This window comes from Sardina pilchardus, chromosome 11 (genome assembly GCF_963854185.1).
Source record: "Sardina pilchardus chromosome 11, fSarPil1.1, whole genome shotgun sequence".
NCBI lineage: Eukaryota > Metazoa > Chordata > Actinopteri > Clupeiformes > Clupeidae > Sardina > Sardina pilchardus.
The window spans coordinates 23,734,916-23,755,080 of NC_085004.1; the positions used below are offsets into that span (position 1 = coordinate 23,734,916).

Here is a 20,165-nt window from a genome sequence, read left to right on the forward strand (position 1 = left end):
CACACGCGGTATAATTATGACCGCCGCTAGCATAGCTAGCGAAGTGGTCATATAGTTGTAGTCAAAGTTTTTTTTTTTTTTTTCGTCATATTTTTGGTCAACAATTCCCGGGACACTGTAACACCGGGGCACATAAAACTTGGTGGGCATGTAGCTCCAGTAGACTTTTACAGTAGACTCACACACACACACACACACACACACACACACACACACTCATAGACAGACAGTCATATTTTTGGTCAACAATTCCCGGGGCACATGAAACTTGGTGGGCATGTAGCTCCAGTAGACTTTTACAGTAGACTCACACACACACATCTTTGAATATGTTTTGTGAGATACAGCACTGTGTTAGACCACCGGAGCTGAGAAGTGAGTGTTTGTGTGATGTACTATAGCCTGTGTGTGTGCGCGTGGGTGCGTTTCTGTGTGCCCGTGTGTGTGTTTGGCTATTTAATACAATTAAAATGTGTCAAGTGTTTGACACTGTAGTTAGTCCCGGCGACATTATGCACTCAAGCCAGTAGGTGGCAGCATAGATACCACTTTCCACTTTGAGATAGAAAGTCCAGTCTTCTCGCTCGAAGCACTCTCTGTCGTCGGAGAAGAAAGTATGTTTGGGGACTATGCTGGGAAAGCCACCCGAGTCAAACACATCGGACAGTAAGACTGACAAACTCAAGGAACGCATTTAGTAGATGCAACCCAAAAGCTAAATTCTTGTAATGAGCCTCTTCAAACTCTGACGTACCTATCTACGTGTATCTGTCATTGTATCCTGGAACCGAAGCTGCTAAGTTTGCTAGCCAGGTCAGGTGAGCCTTAGGTTGATCATTCATGTGATAGCTAGTAATTTGCTAACCCAAATATATGTTTTTCATATATTCAAGTGTTGTCCATCGTCTTGATACATCTGTTGCGTTGGCTAATCTTGTTCAAAGTCTAACGAGATATAGATGTGCCATAAGAGATTGTTCGCTAGTAACAGCTAAAAGCGGAGGTTAGCTGCCAAGTGGTAGTTTGTGGAAAGCTAGCTTAGGTTACCTAACGTTAGCGATACATTTGCCAATCGTGGTTTGCTGACGCTGCCCATCTCATAACACTATTTTGTGAAGCCAATTTCCTGAATTTAGAGATCTGTGCCGTCCCTAGCAAATCTTTTAGTATACAAGTTTTACGTTCACTCATTTCATTGTGTGAAACTTTCAGCGATGGTTAGCCTCGAATTAACCTAGTTAATAGTTGGCTAGTTAGCTAGCTAGCTTGCTAGCTTAATATTAGTTATCCAGCTGTCTGGCCCACGCAGCTGACTGTCTGACGGAACGTGTTGACAAGTTTTTCCACGCAGTTGGCTAACATTGTCAGACGAACTTGTTTGGAACTCCAAGGATCTGAACTCTGTAAGACTGTGAGGATTTGGACATTCTTTCCCCCCTCCACACGCTTTAAGTTGCAATGCCACTGATGTTTTTGGAGAGATTGCCATGGCCCAGTTTGCAAACCTACATAGCGCTCAGCGCGGTCCTGTTGACAGGAAGCATCTACAGCGCTTACAGCACCCTGACAGATTTTAGGCTGAAGTCGTCATCTTTGGATGAAGCCCCCCTCGGCTCTGCTGACACACCCCTGCACACTGAAGATGTGGACAGTGAAGTTGTGTTGTCCACAGTCCTGTGGTACCTTGTTAATGACAGTGTTTATGTGTGGGTAAGCTTCATATTAACAGTATTTTGTCCTCAAATGCACATTCAAATAAGATGCATGTCTTCTCAGATATGCTGTCGTGCCTTATTTATACAACCCTAATTTTGATTTTACCCCAAGGTGCTTGTCAACACCGCTTGTTGCACTCTTATGGTCATTGCCAAAATGATCCAATGGATGATTTTTGGAGCTCTCAGAGTCAGTGAAAAGCAGGTATGATGATTTGTGTCAATTCATGTTCCAGTCAGCTGTATTATATCAAAATAAAGACATTTAATAAGTGAATGAATTAGATACACATGAGTAGAAAAAAATCGGCCTCTCCATGAGGCCCAGTAGTTATGAGAATGCAGGCTTCTTACATGGGACTGGTAGGCTTTTCCAGTGTGGGGTCAGCTATATTAAGTGCTTGCCCCTTCTGTAAAGTTTACTAGGTGTAGAAGTGTTAAAGTTGTCTCAGTTGTTGTGGTGGTTACCTCTTCCTCTAGTCTTAAGAGCAAAAACAAAATACGAAGACTCGTGTGTACCAAGTTATGAATTTGTTTTGTTGGATGTGGAATGGCCTTTAGATGCCCTACTGCTGTCCACTGTTTTATCTCCGACCAGGGTGACATCTGTTCTCTTGGATAGCCTTTGCTACAAGTTAACCTGCTTTCTGACTCTGCTCCTGTCCTGATCTGTCTAGCACTTGAAAGACAAGTTTTGGAACTTCATCTTTTACAAGTTCATCTTCATTTTTGGAGTCCTGAACGTGCAGACGGTGGAAGAGGTGGTCATGTGGTGCCTCTGGTTCGCTGCTCTCATCTTCCTCCACCTCATGGTTCAGTTATGCAAGGACCGCTTTGAATATGTGAGTTAAATCGGGCACTTGTTTGTCTCTAGTGTAAACACAAAAGGGAGTTTGCATTCTCATGTACTAGCAGGTGTGGTGAAACCGAAGGCAATTTTTGGGGGCTTGGGGATGCCATGTGACTGACATTTTTTTTGTAAGGCCCAGAAAACCTGCTCATCGTCTTAGTCTTACTCCGAGCCTGTCTTTACACTTTCTTACTTGCATAGCAACAGTACAGCACAACGCATTATATTTGCATATTGCTTCTTTCAAGGCACCCAAAGCACTTTAGAGTGAAGGGGCAAACACTGAAATACTGTTGTCTACAGTATAAACTGTTACAAATTGCTGTGCTATGAGACCGTACATCTTTTAAAATGAGTGACAACGGTAGGCCATATCTTTTTTCAGGTCTGCCTCTATTAATAGTATCCGGCTAAAGCATGTGAGGCCTAGAGTTTTGGTCATGCAAGGGGCTGCTCATGTTGTGCATCTGAGAAGCTAGGTCTCCAGGGACTTGTTTTCATTTGTTTTCAGGTTATGATCGCAGGTTACGGACATATAGGTCAATGTTACATTTGCATGTCCTTTTAGATTTTAGGTTATATCAGACATTGTCCTACCTACTGTCGTTAAGCATTAGGCTATACGTTGGCTGATATGTGTGTGTTTGTGTGTGTGTGTGTGTGTGTGTGTGTTTTTTGTCCCATAGCTCTCCTTCTCCCCGACCACCCCCCTGGGCAGTCACATGCGGGTGATGTCCCTGCTGGCGGGTCTCCTCCTCTCCTGCTGTGGCCTGGGAGTGCTGTGTGGCCTGTGGGCGCCGGCCCATGGCATGCACACGCTGTCCTTCATGGCTGCTGAGGTGAAATACGTGACATGGCAATCACCCATGAGCTCACCCATATGTTTTTCTCATTTGAAATACACAGGCCTAAGTGTTCTATTCAAAAGCCTTTGCGTCTGTGTTTGTGTTCATGGGCGTATGTATGTTTGTTGTTCATATGTTGTTCAGGGCGCTCTAAAATTAGTCTTGTTTCAAAAGACCCAATGGATGTCAGGATGTCTATTTCGGATAGGTGTTATTGAATATAAATTTAGTCGAGCCATCCTATGGTTGATGTGTTCAGCTGTGTTTTGTTTCCTGCAACACATGTGCTCCACAAATACATCCCCTTGTGACAATCCAAGATGTTGTCTAGTTGCAGTGTATAGCTCCTGAATATTTGTTTCAATATATTTCTTTTGTCTCTCTTTCCCCTAGTGTATGTTGGTGACAGTGCGCACTGGCCATGTCATTATGCGGTAAGCCTCAGCACACCCAAAGATAATGATCTCGTTTCTTGCTTTGGCACCTGGTCTTAAGTCGCCTCCTTCTTGTTTGAGAGAAACTCCTTTCTCCTTGCTTACCCAGAGCTCACGTCAGCTGAAATGGCAGCTTTGTGTGGCAAAGGGAAAGGGAGATTAGGGCTTTATTTAGTTAGCAGACTCGTTAATTAAAGGATTATTTTTGAGCTAACAAACAGTAGGGCTAGTCACATACTGTAGGCATTCTAGTGTCTAAATGATCCTTAGGGCTATGTTTATAAAAGACTGATATTATGGACAGAGATGTAAAATCATTCAGCTGTGTTGCTTTTCAGTGTATGTTGACTGATTGTGAAAAGGCACTGACTTTTCAGCAAACCAGTTTAAAATCACTCATGGAATGACTCAATGGACTCTCAATGGAAGAAGCACATATTTTACCGCTAGTGCTTGACCTATTGTCTCATCTATCAAAATAAACACTGCATGTCTGCATTCTCTCGAAATTCAACAAGTTGAAGCTTTAGGACATCACATTTCACCAGAGGCACACTACAGGCGTGTTGTTGTGGTCTCTGAATTGCTATCCTGACTGATATGGACAGAGATATAAAATCATTCAGCTGTGTTACTTTTCAGTGTATGTTGACTGACTCTGAAAAGGCACTGACTTTTCAGCAAACCAGTTTAAAACAACTTTACTGCTAGTGCATGAAGCTTTAGGACATAACATTTCACCAGAGGCACACCACAGGTGTGTTGTTGTGGTCACTGACTCACTATCCCCCTCGTTCCTTCAGCTACTCCATTCACCTGTGGGATCTGAACCACGAGGGCACCTGGGAGGGCAAAGGCAGCCACATCTACTACACTGACTTTGTCATGGAGATGGTCATGCTGTCCTTGGACCTCATGCATCACATCCACATGTTGGTGAGTGATGGGAGGGTTGAGTTTCTGTTCTAACTCAGGGAGGCTCATAGCGAGGCTTACCGTAGTGTACTCCATTCATGGTTGCATGTGTGATGCTAAATTACCAGGGAGAACTATGAAATGAGTTCACTGGACTATGTAGGCATAGAGATAAATGATCTTGAATGCTGATCAAATGAGCTATGAAGTGAAGAGATGAATACATGATCACCCTTTCTTTGATCTAACTCTCTCCCTCACTGCATCTCACATTATCTCTCTCCCTCTCTCTCTCTCTCTCTAGCTCTTTGGGAACATCTGGTTGTCCATGGCCAGCCTGGTGATCTTCATGCAGCTGCGCTACTTGTTCCACGAGGTGCAGCGTCGCCTGCGTCGCCACAAGAACTACCTCCGCGTCATCGACAACATGGAGGCCAGGTCTGCTGCCCTTAGTTGTAGTTAGTAGCTCACAACGCCGGCCTCTACTCCCTCTGTCATGGCTAGGGATTTGCTGATGGCCTGGTTGTGTAATGTCCGAGCCTTAGGCACAGATTTAGTGTGCCGGTAATCCTTGGCCAGGTTTTGAGTGAATGAGCGGTCTTGAGAATCACCTGGGAGAATGGGGTGGACTGTGGTTGCAATGTTTTTAAACTCTGGTTAGTCTGTGTCAGGCTTGTGCAAAATTCAGAATTTTAGAATTGGCCTCCATTCAATTCAGGAATTGGAATTGAATTGACTCCACCCTACGGGAAGTTGAATTTGGAATGACAGGAAGTGGAATTAAAGTAATGGCAATTCAAATCAATTCGACAGTCACACAACATAAACAATATGTTGAATCTTATCTCACACTTTCAGTTTCGGGGTGTTTACTTTGGAAATGTAATTAGTTACTGTTTTAAATTATAAGTTGTGTGTTTGATGGAATCATATCTGACTACTGTGAAGCTTCATTGTTAAGCACCACTTACATTATGTATATGTGTTTCTTTGAATTTCATTGAATTTCAATTCTACTTCCTTTAATTCAAATATAAATTGATATTCTTCATCCTGTTTTTGACCTCAATTCAAATTCAAGAATTGAGTAATTCTCAATTCAATTCTGAATTTTGCACAAGCCTGGTCTGTGTCTGTGTGAGTGAGAGAGATGGTTTTGGCTTACTCCACGGTCTGTTTTCATAGATTCGCAGTGGCCACTGCAGAGGAGTTAGCAGCCAACAACGATGACTGTGCTATCTGCTGGGATACCATGCACACTGCACGCAAGCTGCCCTGTGGACACCTCTTCCACAAGTGAGTTGTGTATTGCTCTGCTGATGAATCACTATGAGCTGTTTTTTGAGACTAACAATTGCATTGCCAGTATTTGTTTCAGGAAACGTATTGCATTTCTTTTCTTTTTTTTGGCATCAAACATTTGTTTTGCTATTTCCTCGCAATGCCATTTATAGGTCATATCCTTCGTGACAAGCATACTGTAGGCCATACCATTTGTGATCTCGCACACCATGAAGTGTAACACTGAGTATACCTACTGTAGGGAGTTGGCCACTGTCACCACTGTTATTTGATCTGTGCTTGCGTGTGCCTGTGCGTTGTGTACATGCGTGAATACTACTGTAGGCTTTGTAATGTTTACAGTGTTGCATGTTTCCTTGCAGCTCCTGTTTGCGCTCCTGGCTGGAGCAGGACACCTCGTGCCCGACCTGCCGGCTGCCCCTGAACATCAGCGGCGAGGGGGGCCATGCCCGGGATGCCCCGCAGAGGGGGGCCCTGGAGGGCAACCTGGCCCCTGGGGGCCCTGCTGCAGACGCCAGACCCCACATCAACCAGCACAATCACTTTTTCCACTTTGATGGTACTGTAAAAGCCCATGCTGGATCTCAGATGTGACCTTAGATAACTGCAGGACTTTTATGATGCTAGATGAACTGTGTGTTGTTTGCTTTACTTGGCCCCACCTCAACCTATGTGTGTCAGCCTCTTTGAAGTGAAGAGTAGTGGTTTGTTTATTCACCAGTACTGCTGGTATATGGATTCTGTGGTATTCTATAGTATTGTACTATATATTGCACAAAATAAGATCCAACTACAGAATCCAAGTAGTTGGATTTTATGTTTTGCAATATAGAATACGTTTCAATCTTTTAAGTCTTAAATGATAATGTTAGTATTCACATTGTATTATAGGCATTGTTAATGGATACATTTTTAACTTCCTGCAATGATGTGGTTTGCAGGATCTCGCATTGCCAGTTGGCTGCCCAGCTTCTCAGTGGAAGTCATGCACACCACCAACATGCTGAGTATTGCACAGGCCAACAACTCTCAGCTCAATGCTATGGTGAGACATGTCATGATCTTTTGTTGTTTTGGGAAGTGACAAAATAACTTTAAAGTATCAAAAGAGCTGATGACTAAGAGCCCTTTCTCTATTTACCTCAATTTAAAAAAAGTGATGTGTTAAATTCCAATTTTATACATAGTCTCGTTGCTACCAGTATTTACTAGTACTTTCAAGACCAACATTTGTATTCTCTTCAAGAATGCTCCTATTCAATATCAAATATTCTTCATGGTTTAAAAAGTTAAATTGTAAAGAATAATGTTGCCCTTTAAAGATAATCCCGAATGGAAAAACACTTTTACCTTGGCTTTGTTGAAGAAGTTCGGTTCATGGCCGTAACATTTCCACAGGAACGGGAAACACATTTGTTTCCTCCTCCATATGTAAATCTGGAACTCTAAAATGAGCACTTCAAAATGGACGAATCTGAACGATGGACTGTGACGTAAATACAGACTGTAATGCAAACCATCCTTCTGATCGCCGCTTCCCTCCACAGACACGCTACTTTATCTCTTCTAGTTGGAGATTCAGGAGGAAGTTGCTAAAGAAATAACGCCTTGAGGGGGCGCTATATATCATCTTAAATGGGCCATTTTATTCCTCGGCCTACCCTAAATAAAGGGTTGTAAATAGGCTTGTAAGATTACATTTGAACATGTTTTTAACAGAAACTGATGTTTCACACCTTCAATGTTCGCATCAGAGAACATGGTTAAATGTGGCCATCATTCTATGTCATCTAGTTGAAACTTAAAAAGCCTTACTTTGCATACATCAGTCTTATCACAGACTCGTTTTGGCATTTCACTCTAACCCTTCAGGGAAATTCTCTGGAAAACCAGTGCATTATTCGACAAACAGGCCCAACCTGAAAATCCATGATATCTTTTTTTTTTTTTTACATAATTAACATCTACTTTACTTGAAGGGAAGGGAACTGTCAGGAATGTGTCATAAACATTATAATTAAGTCATAAATGTTTATGACAGAACGCTTCTGTCATTAAGTGTCATTCGTTTTTCTGTCATGACAAGTTAAGGTTAGGGTTCATGTGTTATGTCAGTCTTATGCAGATACCTTCAAGTGAAGTGTTTACTTCTTTTACTGCTTAGTATGATACCGAAATTCCCAGTCAGTCTCTCTTCCTTATTTGGCTGTTTTAGCAGACCGACTGCTGTCAGATGGGTGGTAACAGCTTGTCCCCCTCTCTCTCTCTCAGGCCCATCAGATCCAGGAGATGTTCCCCCAGGTGCCTTACAACCTCCTGCTCCAGGACCTGCAACTCACACGCTCGGTGGAGGTCACCACCGACAACATCCTGGAGGGACGCATCCAGGTGCCCTTCCCTACTCAGGTGAGTTCTGCTTCGCTGACCTCTCGGTTGGGGGTAGGGGGGGGGGGGGGACATTAGTAGGCATCCAGTGGGGCATTTGACCGTTTCAGTTCTAAACACATGGAAGACCATATCACCATAGCGTGGTATTCAAAACACAGAATAAGAGGATAAGGGACATATGAAAGGTACTAGATTTTAAAATGACTAATGTTTGTCGAGAGCCAGTCTTGTAGATGATTCAGTGCCAATGATAAAGCAACAATATACACACCATCAGGCAACAGAGTTATTCTTAACCCTTGTGTTGTGTTTTGTGTTGCACATGTGCTGTGTGTGATGGCAGACAGTGGAGCGGGTGCCTCTCCAGATGGGCGCGCCCCCTGAGGATCTGGCGGCGGGGAGCAGCTCCTCGGGCGGGGACACCGCGTCCACGGAGCCAGAGAGCCTGGAGGTGCGGGGCAGCCGCTTCTCCAAGTCGGCTGAGGAGCGCCAGAAGATGCTTCTGCAGAGGAAGGAAGAACTACTCCAGCAAGCACGCAGGTACACAACAGCGCTGCAGGATTTTATTGTGGGTTGTATGCTTAGGGTTGTTTCATTTGTGTTTGTATGAAGTGTAGTGCGTAGGCCTGTCACGATAACAAATTTTGCTGGACGATAAATTGTCCCAGAAATTATTGCGATAAACGATAATATTGTTATCTAATATAATGATAATGGCATAATAATGCAGGTACCCCTTTTCAAAGATCAATAACTTGTATTTCTAAAGAATAAGGAACTGGAATGGGAAGACATTTTTAAATATCCACAATAAATGAACAAAACAACCAAAAACAATAAATACAATGGACTCTCAGTCTCTACTAAGACTCTGTTTAAGGGCCAGCAAATTAAAACGTGACATGGAACAGGGGGCGTGTAGAGTGACAGTTGCTAAGCCTTATGCACAGAACTAAATGTCATCATAGCTGATCAATTAGGCCTACGCAGTCAGCTAAACATTTGAAACTTGCGCAAAACGGCATGAACCCAGCATCTGCACGTCACATAAAACACAAATTGAAGCAATAAGTTGGTCATCGGATAATCCTACTGCAAAGCCTTTTCATAGGTATGCTACGTTTATGACATATTACGAACACATTTCACCACAGCTGACAATTAGCTTACGACATTTTAACCGGAGCTGCCGGCTGTTTTGGCTGATTCTTGAGCTCTCAGCGGAGTGCAGACTTTGCAGAGTGTGTCTTTATCAGATGATGAAAAAACGTAGCTTATAAGCATGATTTTCTGAACTGCATTATCACTATTTTTACCCCCATACCTGTCAAGCTACAACAGAAAGCCTCTTCAGTGTGCTTAGGCCAATCGCCAAAGCCTCGTCTAGCCTGTTAATCAAATGAATGTAAGAAAGTAAAGTTGTCCGTCATGTTTTTGAAAGATACATGTCTGACAACTGACTGACATGAGGGTTCACTCCTCGTTAGGCTGCGCTAAAGGAAGCACCGTGGTTATCCTCTCTTTCGTAGAGAGAGAGAGAGAGAGAGAGAGAGAGAGAAGAAAAACAATCAAGCATGAAAATGGAAATTATCGCGGGCGGCAAAGTTATCGAGCTCATTTTTTTTATTGTGCGATTTATTGATTTATTGAATATCGCGACAGGCCTAGTAGTGCGACCATGTTACATGGAGATACTGCACTATAAACTATGTATTGATCGATTGATTTGTCAAACATTTTAAACATATGTTGCATGGCACCAGAGAAACTTTGAGAGAGCTTTAAGTGCTCTGTTGTGTTTAAAAGGCTGATGTGAAGACACAGGTAGTCCTGGTGTATGACTTTAGATGAGATCTCATCATAGAGTTTAGTTTCTGAGCTTAGATTAGCCCTAAACTGTGGAAGGCATTATAATGACCATCACGCATGGTTTCTTGAAACCAGCAAAAATATTCCCTGAAAATAAATGACTCAACGATAATTACCGTAACACACGGTGTTTCTGAAGAAAAAAGGAAATGTTGACCAGACGCATTGGCAGTTTCAAGAAAAGTAGTCTAGACTTCATCATCATGAAGCAACAGTCAGCCTATGACAGGGAAAATGACTAGCAGAGCTTCGGAGAACCGTCTTTCAGTTAAACCAAGAGCAGGAAAGACAATGATGTAGCCATGAAACTATAGTTATAAGAGAAGCAAAAGCAAAAGTAATTTAATCTTTTCTGAATTATGTAATCTGCAGTATTTTCTGAATTTTGTAAAATTAGCGGTTATGCTTCAGTTTGTGAATTTTGTCTGCCCAGATAATGTTAATTAGAAAGTAAATACAAATACAGTCTGCAATACAATGGCAGAACATAAAAACATGATGTACAGGTGTAAGGTTCAAGGGGGTCATGGGCTTTGGGCTCTGTACAGCGCCTATAGCGATTTTTTCAGTGGTTATTGGCACTACAAATGATTGTATTGAGATTGAAAACTCTCTCTCTCACACACACACACACACACACACACACACACACACACACACACACACACACACAGCCAGACGGAAATGAAATCTACCCCACACAGCCTGCGAAATCACACTACATAATCTGGAGGTCATGGGAGTCTGCTGTCTGAGGTTTGTGTATCGTACAAGCTGATAGCATCTGTCTATGTTCCTTCCTTCCTTGTCACAGGAGGTTCATAAATAGAAGCCCGGGAGAGGAGGAGGAGTACGAAGACGAGGATGAGGATGAAGATCTGCCATCTCTGGAGGAGGCTGAGCCCAGCTCAAACCCAGCACTGAGGAAGAGACACACTTTAGCAGCAGCCGCCGAGCGCCGCATGAACAGGCAGCCATACCCTGCGGAGTGAGCCAGGACACTGAGGACCCTTGAGCAACAACACACACACACACACACACACACACACACACACACACACACACACACACACACACACACACACACACACACACACACAGAGATACACTCACCAATAAACACAACAGAACCAGTTCAAGCAGCCTGTGCTCTCTCTCACTCACAGCCTTCTCTTAAAACAGTAGTTGAAAGTACCTACAGAGAACCAGACGAGACAAAGCGGAGAACTGCTACCTCTAGGGTTGCCTTAGCCAGATCTGATTGGTCGGGTCTTCCTACTCCAGATCACTACTAGAAGCTTTCTTGAAGAGCGTTGGCATGGCATTGAAGCTTTCAGTGTTGCAAAAGGACAATAGACGATGCCCGGTGGTAGCATGCAAGTTTAAGATGGCTGCTGCATGGTTTGTGTTCAGACATTGTGTGTTGCAGAGTCACAACAAGCACCAGAGTTGGTTGCTATTATTTTTTTCTCTTATTTTTGTTGGATCCGAGGAATGGAAGGTTAACGTTTATAGCTGTGGTTTAACCTGGGATGTCAGTGTTTTTCATGTACTGGATACTCTCACTTTCTCGCTCTGTCTCTGTCTCTCCCTCTTTCTCTCTCTCTCTCTCTCTCCCCCTCTCCCCCCCATCTCTCAATCTCTCTCTATCTTTTCCTTGTATTGCTCTTGAGCCAGAATGTACCACCGGAGTGTTCTCATTGAATCCATCAGTTGAACGGAGACAAACTGTACTACATAGATAGACTTTGCTCCCACATGATCCATATCACTACTGCTTAAGGTCACATATCAGACATCCATATCATTGTCTTCCTGATGAGAGACACTGTCAGTTTGTGTTTTTTTTTTTTTTTTTTTTTCCAGCATAATTTTTGATTACAGCATGGAACTTTTGTCTATATGTGTTACTAACCCTTGACCCCATTTTATTTTTCTAATGTAGGTGGATGGCAACAGAGCCGCTTCTTATTCTACTCAATGCATCTTACAATCTGCCCACCTTTTTTTTTAAGTTTGCCTTTCATTAGTATCAAAGACTGCTGAGGACATTTTTACCTTGAAATGATCAATATTTTAAGAATGTATGGGTTACTTTCTTACAGTCTTAAAGGGACACATATCCCCTGTTGCACATGGTGTTTAAACAAAAGCAGAAAAAGTTGTGATAAAGCATTGACACAGATAAGAAGTTGATTTTCTTTTTTGTTTTGTTTTTTGTTTTTGTTTGTTAACCATGAGCAATCTGGGTCTCCTTAACTCGGCCCAGTCTGTATGGGGGCTCATATAGAGGTTACATAAAATGTTCTGTTTGCATTTCTTTGCCTACTTGAGTGAGGTGGGCTAATATCTCCCATTAACAGTAACCTTTTCCATTTAGCTAACGAGAGACCTGAGAGGTGCTGTTGCAGTGCCTGGCCATAAAGCTACCATTGTTATTTCATATCTGTCGTGTAACACTCCAGTGAAGGTATTACATTTGATTTTCTTTGTCCCTTGAACATCAGCAGAGAAGAAACGAACATACCCGGTCTTGTCATCACGTGAGATGTGCAATGAGAGATTTTATTTTATTTTAGGTTGCTGGACATTCAGCTGTTTGTCCTATGCAAAAAAAAAAATTGTCAAGTATATTATTTTATTTCCGAGGTCTATTTTTTCGATATTTTTCCCCAACATTGTAGATGATGGTTTGAAATGTTTTCTCAATGAGAGATTGGCTGTAGGGCCTACTGATAGAGCTTTATTATTAAATTATTGTGCCTAAATTGGAGAGTAGTGTCAGTGCTGAATGAATTAGTTTTTATATGTATTATAATTGTACCATTATGAATATATCTGCTAATTAAAGTTTTTAAATGAAACTTTAATCTACTGTTATTTGTATGGACATCCATCATTTACATCAGCAGAGGGCGGTGCTGAGACTGAAATATTCTTCTGTCAACAAATGTAGTAATCTTATGTTGCTCAGAGTTCATGTACAGCGTCATGGGTGGGTGTACAGAAATGGATATGATGTAGCCAAACGCATATTTCTCACTGACAACTACGACAAAGTGCCATCGTAAGTCTTGCGTCCTAGCCTGAGGAACTCTGGGAAATTGACAGTAAGTTTGCCATTGGCAGTTTGTGTTTTTGAGGAATTGTATTTAACCTTAGCGTAGCTTATAGCAGTGAAATAAATGCGTTTTTAAAGACAGGACGACATTCATTCTAATGAAGTATATCAGTTCATCATACGGGCATTTTATCTTTAAAGTTCACAAATAAACACTTGTGGCGATCCTTTTTTTCTTTTTCCTTCACGCTGACATGCACCGACAATATTCTAACTAAGCAGTGCATAAGCTGCTAATAATTGTTATCTATAGCCCACCTTTAGGCTCATGTAGGCTGCGTGCGAGTTTTCCTCTTCCAAAATATACTTCGATATCTTTTTGCGAATGTCAGACACATTACGCGCCACTGAATCTAATGCTCCAAGCTCCAAGTTGCATTTGAACTTCACATCCAGTCGGTTTAGGTTACATGAATTTCTTGACTCGCGAATGTATGCGCACACAAATCTATGAATGATGTATCACAGGAAATGCTGCCTCATTCTGTTGGAGTACACACTGTGTGGATATTTTTGACATGGTTTGGCTTCTTGGTCCAGTGTGATGTTAACTCCGAGTCTAGCTTCGGAAAACAAACGGTGGACCTCATGTCAAAATACCGATTAATAGACGGGTAAGTAGACCTACCTTTTATGTGGTTTATTTTTGGTTGCTGATGGTGGATAGAGTTTAGTTCCCCTCACATGTATTAGTTTGTTGCCTTTTGTTGTATGAATGTGTGGTGTTGTCTGTCTTGAAGCTGCTGTGACACTATCTATCTATCTATCGATCTATCTATCTATCTTGTAACCAGGTCTGTAGGTATATTGATCACATTTATGTAACAGGTGTCTTCAATATTTGCACTTGAAATAATTTGTCTCCCTTTAGACACAATGATCTTGCACTACAGCTGAGGATCAGGCATAACAATAAACTGAGTCAGATTGACCCATACAGGATTCCACAAGTTGCCACAGACATAAATCGCCTAAAAACGGGTTATGTTGGAGCGCAGGTAATGTGACTCTCTGCCTACTAATATTTTAACTTTCATCTGGTGATATCTTAAGAGTGTAATCTCCTGTCATTGCAGGTATTTGCAGCATATGTGATGTGCACTGCCCAAGACAAAGATGCCGTGCGACTGGCCCTTGAGCAAATTGATGTGATTATCCGGCTGTGCAGTGAATGGCAGGATTTCGAGCTAGTCAATTCATCCGAAGGTACATTAAATGCTGTAGTTTACTAACAGGCTTATCTGTAGAGGAAAAGAGATCCGCCCACCACACATGTAGCTCCCACTTATATATTTGTTATTATGATGATGATGATGATCATCATCATTATTGTGTGACGTTTTGAACCTCTTGTGCTTCCTCAGTAAGTCTGGCCACGGAAGTCAACCAGTAGAAAAATATTAGAATGGGAACTAAATGGTATGCGGATATCTTTTCCTCTTGTGATACTTTCATGCTGGATCCTACACCCCTCCAATTTTGGCCTGGGGTGTGTCAGGCCTTGGGCTTCTTCTAAACAGGCTTGTCTGACCTTTGTTGGCATTAAACTCTTCTTTGCCATTATGTTCCCTCAAATTTTTTTCCCCCACCTCAGTTGGATTGTATTGAATAGCCTTTCGTGAGGAGAAAGGCTATTCAATCTGTAATGGCCTTGGAACACTTAATGATGTCCCTGGGCTTTTCCCTTCATTATGTGCAATTTCTGAGGGATTCCCAATATCTTGTTTGTGTGAGACCGCCCAGTTGTCAGGGCTATTATCCAAACAAAGCATTGCTTAACATTTTTCCACTTTTCACATGGATATAAAAGGAGTGGAAAATTCAACCATTCATGTCCTGTGTAGCTTGTCAGTTGTAACATTTGCCTTTACGTTTGGGTATGTGTTTTTGTGGGTTCTGTCGCTTAAGGGCTGAGGAATACCAAGAAAATTGCATGTTTGCTGAGCCTTGAGGGCGGGCACATCATAGACAGCTCCCTGCCTGCGCTACGCATGTTCTACAGACTAGGAGTGCGCTCAATGGCTCTGACGCACACATGCAACACGCCCTGGTAAATGTCTTTAATTGATCCTCTGTGTAATTGCATATACACTAGTATACACTATGGCAGAGTACAAGATGAGTATCCGCTTTAAAAGACAATATGCAGCCATGCATGATGAATAGAGCTGCAGATATCCCCACTCTATCAGTAACTGATACTGTTTTTCTTTTAAGGGCTGAATCGTCATCCAACCGTTATCAAATGTATAAAAAGGAGAACAGCAGTTTATCAGAATTTGGAAAGGTAGGATCTTTGAGGTACTGTAAAAACATCAATTAAACTGATAAATGGAATTATGTTTTATAATGGTCATATACTGTAGCTGAGGACATATAATTGAGTGCAAGTCTGCATTACAGTAATGACATGTCTGGGCTGCCATGGCATGAACTGTTTCAGGAGAATAACAGACAGAGCGAATTATGTTCCCAAAAACACAACAGATGAAATCCTTAATATTATCTCACTTAACTAGTCACATATCTCGACAAGTCTCTCGCATGAACTGTTTCAGGAGAATAGCAGAAATTGAGCAAGAAAATTATGTTCCCAAAATGTTTCTAATGCAACAGGTGAAATCCTTAATGCCATCCATGTTAACAGGCCACACAGATCTTGACAAGGCTCTGCAATACTTCTTCTAAGGCATGTTTTAGAAAAAGGGAAGCATTTAGTCTTATCTGAGAGGGAAGGAAATGTGACCTTTTCAACAGATCAGCAGAAATTTGCTGACATTTCTTTGTTTAGCACTATTATGCTGTTGCCATTGTTCCCTCTCAGCTGCTAAACACTGTTGTCTATCAATAACATGCAGCAGACGATGCCGTGTTCTTAGAGCAATGTGGCTGCTTTGAATATTCTATGTATGCTCATATTGTCATAATGCAGTATTTCATGCAAAGCATATGCACAGAATATTCCACATATATCTAACCAGAGAGGGTTAAAGCGGAGCGAGAGGCGCAAACGTTCGACAATTTCCGCCTTCTGTTTTCGCAAAGGGGTGGGGGGGGGGGGGGAATCCCCCTTTAAGCAGACCTAAAAGTGACGTTACATTAGAACTGAACTGCTTGTCGATATCCCACTATGACGTCTTTCCTTAAGCAGACAGGAACTGTTTGAATTTTGCTTTCATAGAGATGCATTATGTTGCTCTATCTTGTCAGCAATGAAGGATCTTTGGCTGAATGTCTTCCTGTGTTATGTGATAAGAAAGGGGCAAATGTTACTCCCTTTTGATGTCAGAATGAGGGCAGTATTTGTGAGTGTGTGATTCAAATACAGTATGATTTAAATGTGAAATATACATGTTGAATGTATAGTGCTCTCAATGTTGATGTGACGTGAGTCTATGGGTGCCTCTCATTCATCTTTTATACATCCTCCCTTCCTTCCTCGGGCCTCGTCCGCACTGATCTACATAAAGAATGATGGGGCGGCAACAATGTGATAGTCTATCCAGTGTTAGTTATACTGTAGATCAGTGGGAACGAGCCTGGAGGACCGAGCATCGAGGATCGAGGAGGGTTGTTGAGAGGCACCCTATGTTGTCTCTCACTCTAGGTTGTGGTGGAGGAGATGAACAGACTGGGGATGATGGTGGACCTCTCGCACTCCTCCTGGGCCACTGCATGGGCAGTGCTGAATGTCTCCAAGGCCCCGGTCATCTTCAGCCACTCCTCGGCCTACACCGTGTGCAACCACCTCCGCAACATTCCAGATGACCTGCTGCACGCGCTGGTTAGCCTCAACACACACGCTCACTCACTTACTGATGCCAAAAAAGTTTATCACAGTGTGTCATTACCTTCTGTCAGTGTGGAATAGCATTCTTGTGTTTTGTGTCATTTTTTTAGAAAGACAACAAGGGGCTCATTATGGTCAATTTTTACTCTGAGTTTGTTGGCTGCAGTCTCAAAGCAAACATCTCCGTTGTTGCTGGTGAGAAATCATTCATGTAAACTACTGAATGCTCACCCTCAAACAAGTAAATGATACATTCAAATGCTATTCTTCTTTCAGACCATTTTGACCACATCAAGAGACAGATTGGGACCGACAGTATTGGAATTGGCGGGGACTTTGATGGTGCCTCTGAGTGAGTATCTCCACATGGATGGTTTCGCAACAACACACGTGTCGGATTCATTACTCACCCGGTTCCATGTGGTTTCCTGTACATCAGCTGCGTCAGAGTGTTTATGCTAATGCAGGATCACTGTTCCGTAGTTTCCCGGAGGGCTTGGAGGATGTATCCAAATATCCATCACTGATCCAGGAGCTTCTGCGTAGGAGCTGGACAGAGGCCGAGTTGGCAGGAGTGCTCAGGCTCAACTTCATCAGAGTGTTCGAGGACGTTGAGAGAGTGAGCTGGGCACAAGATGTTTACTAATATGATAGCTAATAATAGTCTTAGAATGGAGTATCTGTCAAGTGGGTGACCTGATTCTTCCCATATCTATTTATATCAAACACTTATCCACAAGCTATGTAATTGTTTAATGAATTATTGAGCCTATTTAACATTTACATATTTTGTTTTGTGTAAGGGATAATGTATTGTCTGCCAATCCTTATCGGGCATTAAGTACCGTCAGGCGAACAGGATGCGGACACGTTTTGCTTTGTCCTGAAGGGACTTATTTTCCAATAATAACCAGCAGACAATACATTATCCTGCTTATTTTACACCTGCTTGCCAAAACAAGTACAGAAACTTCGCACTGTGGGTCTTTTAAAATGATGTTGTCAACATTTTGTGGTTTCCACTGAGAACACAAATAGTTTGCCACACAAATGGAACGTGAAAGTTTCAGATGTTGCGTGGCAATTGTATTACTTTTCTGGCTTTCACTTTAAATGAAGTTCCATCGCGATAAGCAAGCCAACTATTTGCAGAATGAGATGAGTGAATCAGAAACACAAAATCCCTTGCCACTGACAGCAGTCATTATACGTTGCAGCGGCCATTATATGGGTTTAGCCTCTGTTGGGAAGGCCCATTCAAGTGAATGGAACTTTCTGCAGGACTCTAAAGAGCCATATAATCATTAATAAACAACTTTTAATGATATATTTTAATGAATATAATTTTGTGATTATACATTTGTACTGTTTTTGCATCGTTCCCTCACTGTTTATTTTTTGGTGACTAAAAAATCTCCTACCCATATTTGCCAATTAGGGCTTTACCTTTATTTTTGGCTTTTTTTATTCTAACTTTTTGTAAAGTGCATTGAGACCACCCTGCATGGTGATTTTGCACTCTAAGTAAATCGACGGACCAATTGAATGATTCTTATTTGGATCCACTTTCCCAGGTACGAGACTCGTTGAAAAACACCCATCCAATCGAGACGGAGATCCCACTGAAAGAGGCTGAGAATGCTTGCCGTCTGGCTCTGAGGCCTCCCACGCAACACGTTAAGTCCAGGACGTCCACGGTCAAGAGTGAGGGCAGTTTCCTGTCGGATGGAGCTTTCGTAATGATGTCACTCCTGATCTGTTTATTCCTTCAGTAGAGCAGACCGAGACCACTCCTCAGGGTTTAGACGGACAGCGAGCAGCTCAGATGTACATGTAGCACTTTATTTCAGGGCTGTGATTATTTTCACAGTTGATTGTTTTATCAATTCATCAATTAGTTGTTTGGTCTATAAAATGTCTGAACGTTCAGAAACTGCTAATCAGCATTTCACAAAGCTCAAGCTGATGTCCTCTAATGTCTCATTTTGTCCACACGTCAAAGATGTTGTTCAGGTTAATGTCAGTAATTTGCATAGAGGAGAAAGTAAATAGCAGGTTACTGAAGTTGCTTCAATCAGAGAACTTTCCACACACATAACTAAAATTGATTAATTGATAACCAAAATAGTTGACAAATTGTTTAATAGTTGACAACTAATCCATTCATCAGTGAATCGTTGCATCCTTACTTCATTTACATACAGGGAAGAAGAGTAAAGTAACTGAGAAATGTGCAGGAAAATGCTGATTACCAAACATGCACCTCTCTGTGAGTGAGTGAGTGAGCTCACAACATTATATAGGCCTATGAACATTTTATTCTTTTGATATTAACACTATGAAGCAACGTGTGTTTTGTTGCTATGCATTGGAAAGTACTGTAAAATATAGTCTTACTAGCAACTTTCTGATTTCCCTGTATCAAAAATGTAACCTCTCAGACATATCAAACAAAGGGTTTGAATATCCCATGGCAGCAAATCTGGAGTTTTCCGGACAAGTCTTGAAAACTTATCACCTCAGCTATTTTGCATCACTGTTTTTGATGTCCAAAGAGTCTCTGTTTTTAGCTTCATTTATCGATCATTTCATATTTACACTTGAATGTATTTGATATAAATACATAGCCTACATTGTGTTCATATGCAAGCATACATGTAATGCAAGATTATATTGTGTTTTTTATTTAAAGTAGTTTATGTCATTTTTGCATGATGATATCATCTTATTTGTCAAATAAAATAAGTGCATTATTCAGTGAAATACATATGATTTCTTTTTAATCTACTTGATTATCCTCACTGCTGAATGGCAGGCAAAAGATCTAAGTAAAAATGGCCGGATGTATTTTCTCCCCTTTTTTTGGTCTTTATTCAATATTTATTATTTAAACATCAGACTTCACAGCTGAATAACGTTTTGTTTCGTTTCTACAA

At 41.7% G+C, this 20,165-nt stretch overlaps 2 protein-coding genes across 2 annotated transcripts; both read left to right on the top strand.

Annotated features, from left to right (window-relative positions):
- The first annotated feature begins 572 nt into the window (after positions 1-572).
- amfrb (autocrine motility factor receptor b) lies at positions 573-13,091 on the top strand. Its single transcript, XM_062548576.1, has 13 exons — positions 573-1,710; positions 1,828-1,920; positions 2,393-2,557; positions 3,252-3,404; positions 3,804-3,844; positions 4,648-4,780; positions 5,064-5,197; positions 5,945-6,055; positions 6,424-6,620; positions 7,003-7,106; positions 8,333-8,467; positions 8,793-8,989; positions 11,133-13,091. Exons 1-13 carry the CDS (start codon positions 1,459-1,461, stop codon positions 11,308-11,310), a joined length of 1,893 nt encoding a protein of 630 aa, XP_062404560.1. The 5' UTR covers positions 573-1,458; the 3' UTR covers positions 11,311-13,091.
- Positions 13,092-13,316: 225 nt separating this feature from the next.
- Positions 13,317-19,992, top strand: dpep2 (dipeptidase 2). Its single transcript, XM_062548577.1, has 11 exons — positions 13,317-13,428; positions 13,908-14,053; positions 14,311-14,437; positions 14,516-14,645; positions 15,348-15,489; positions 15,657-15,726; positions 17,047-17,223; positions 17,340-17,424; positions 17,506-17,581; positions 17,713-17,848; positions 18,804-19,992. The coding sequence occupies exons 2-11, from the start codon at positions 13,911-13,913 to the stop codon at positions 19,002-19,004; spliced, it is 1,287 nt and encodes a 428-aa protein (XP_062404561.1). The 5' UTR covers positions 13,317-13,428; positions 13,908-13,910; the 3' UTR covers positions 19,005-19,992.
- Positions 19,993-20,165: the final 173 nt, after the last annotated feature.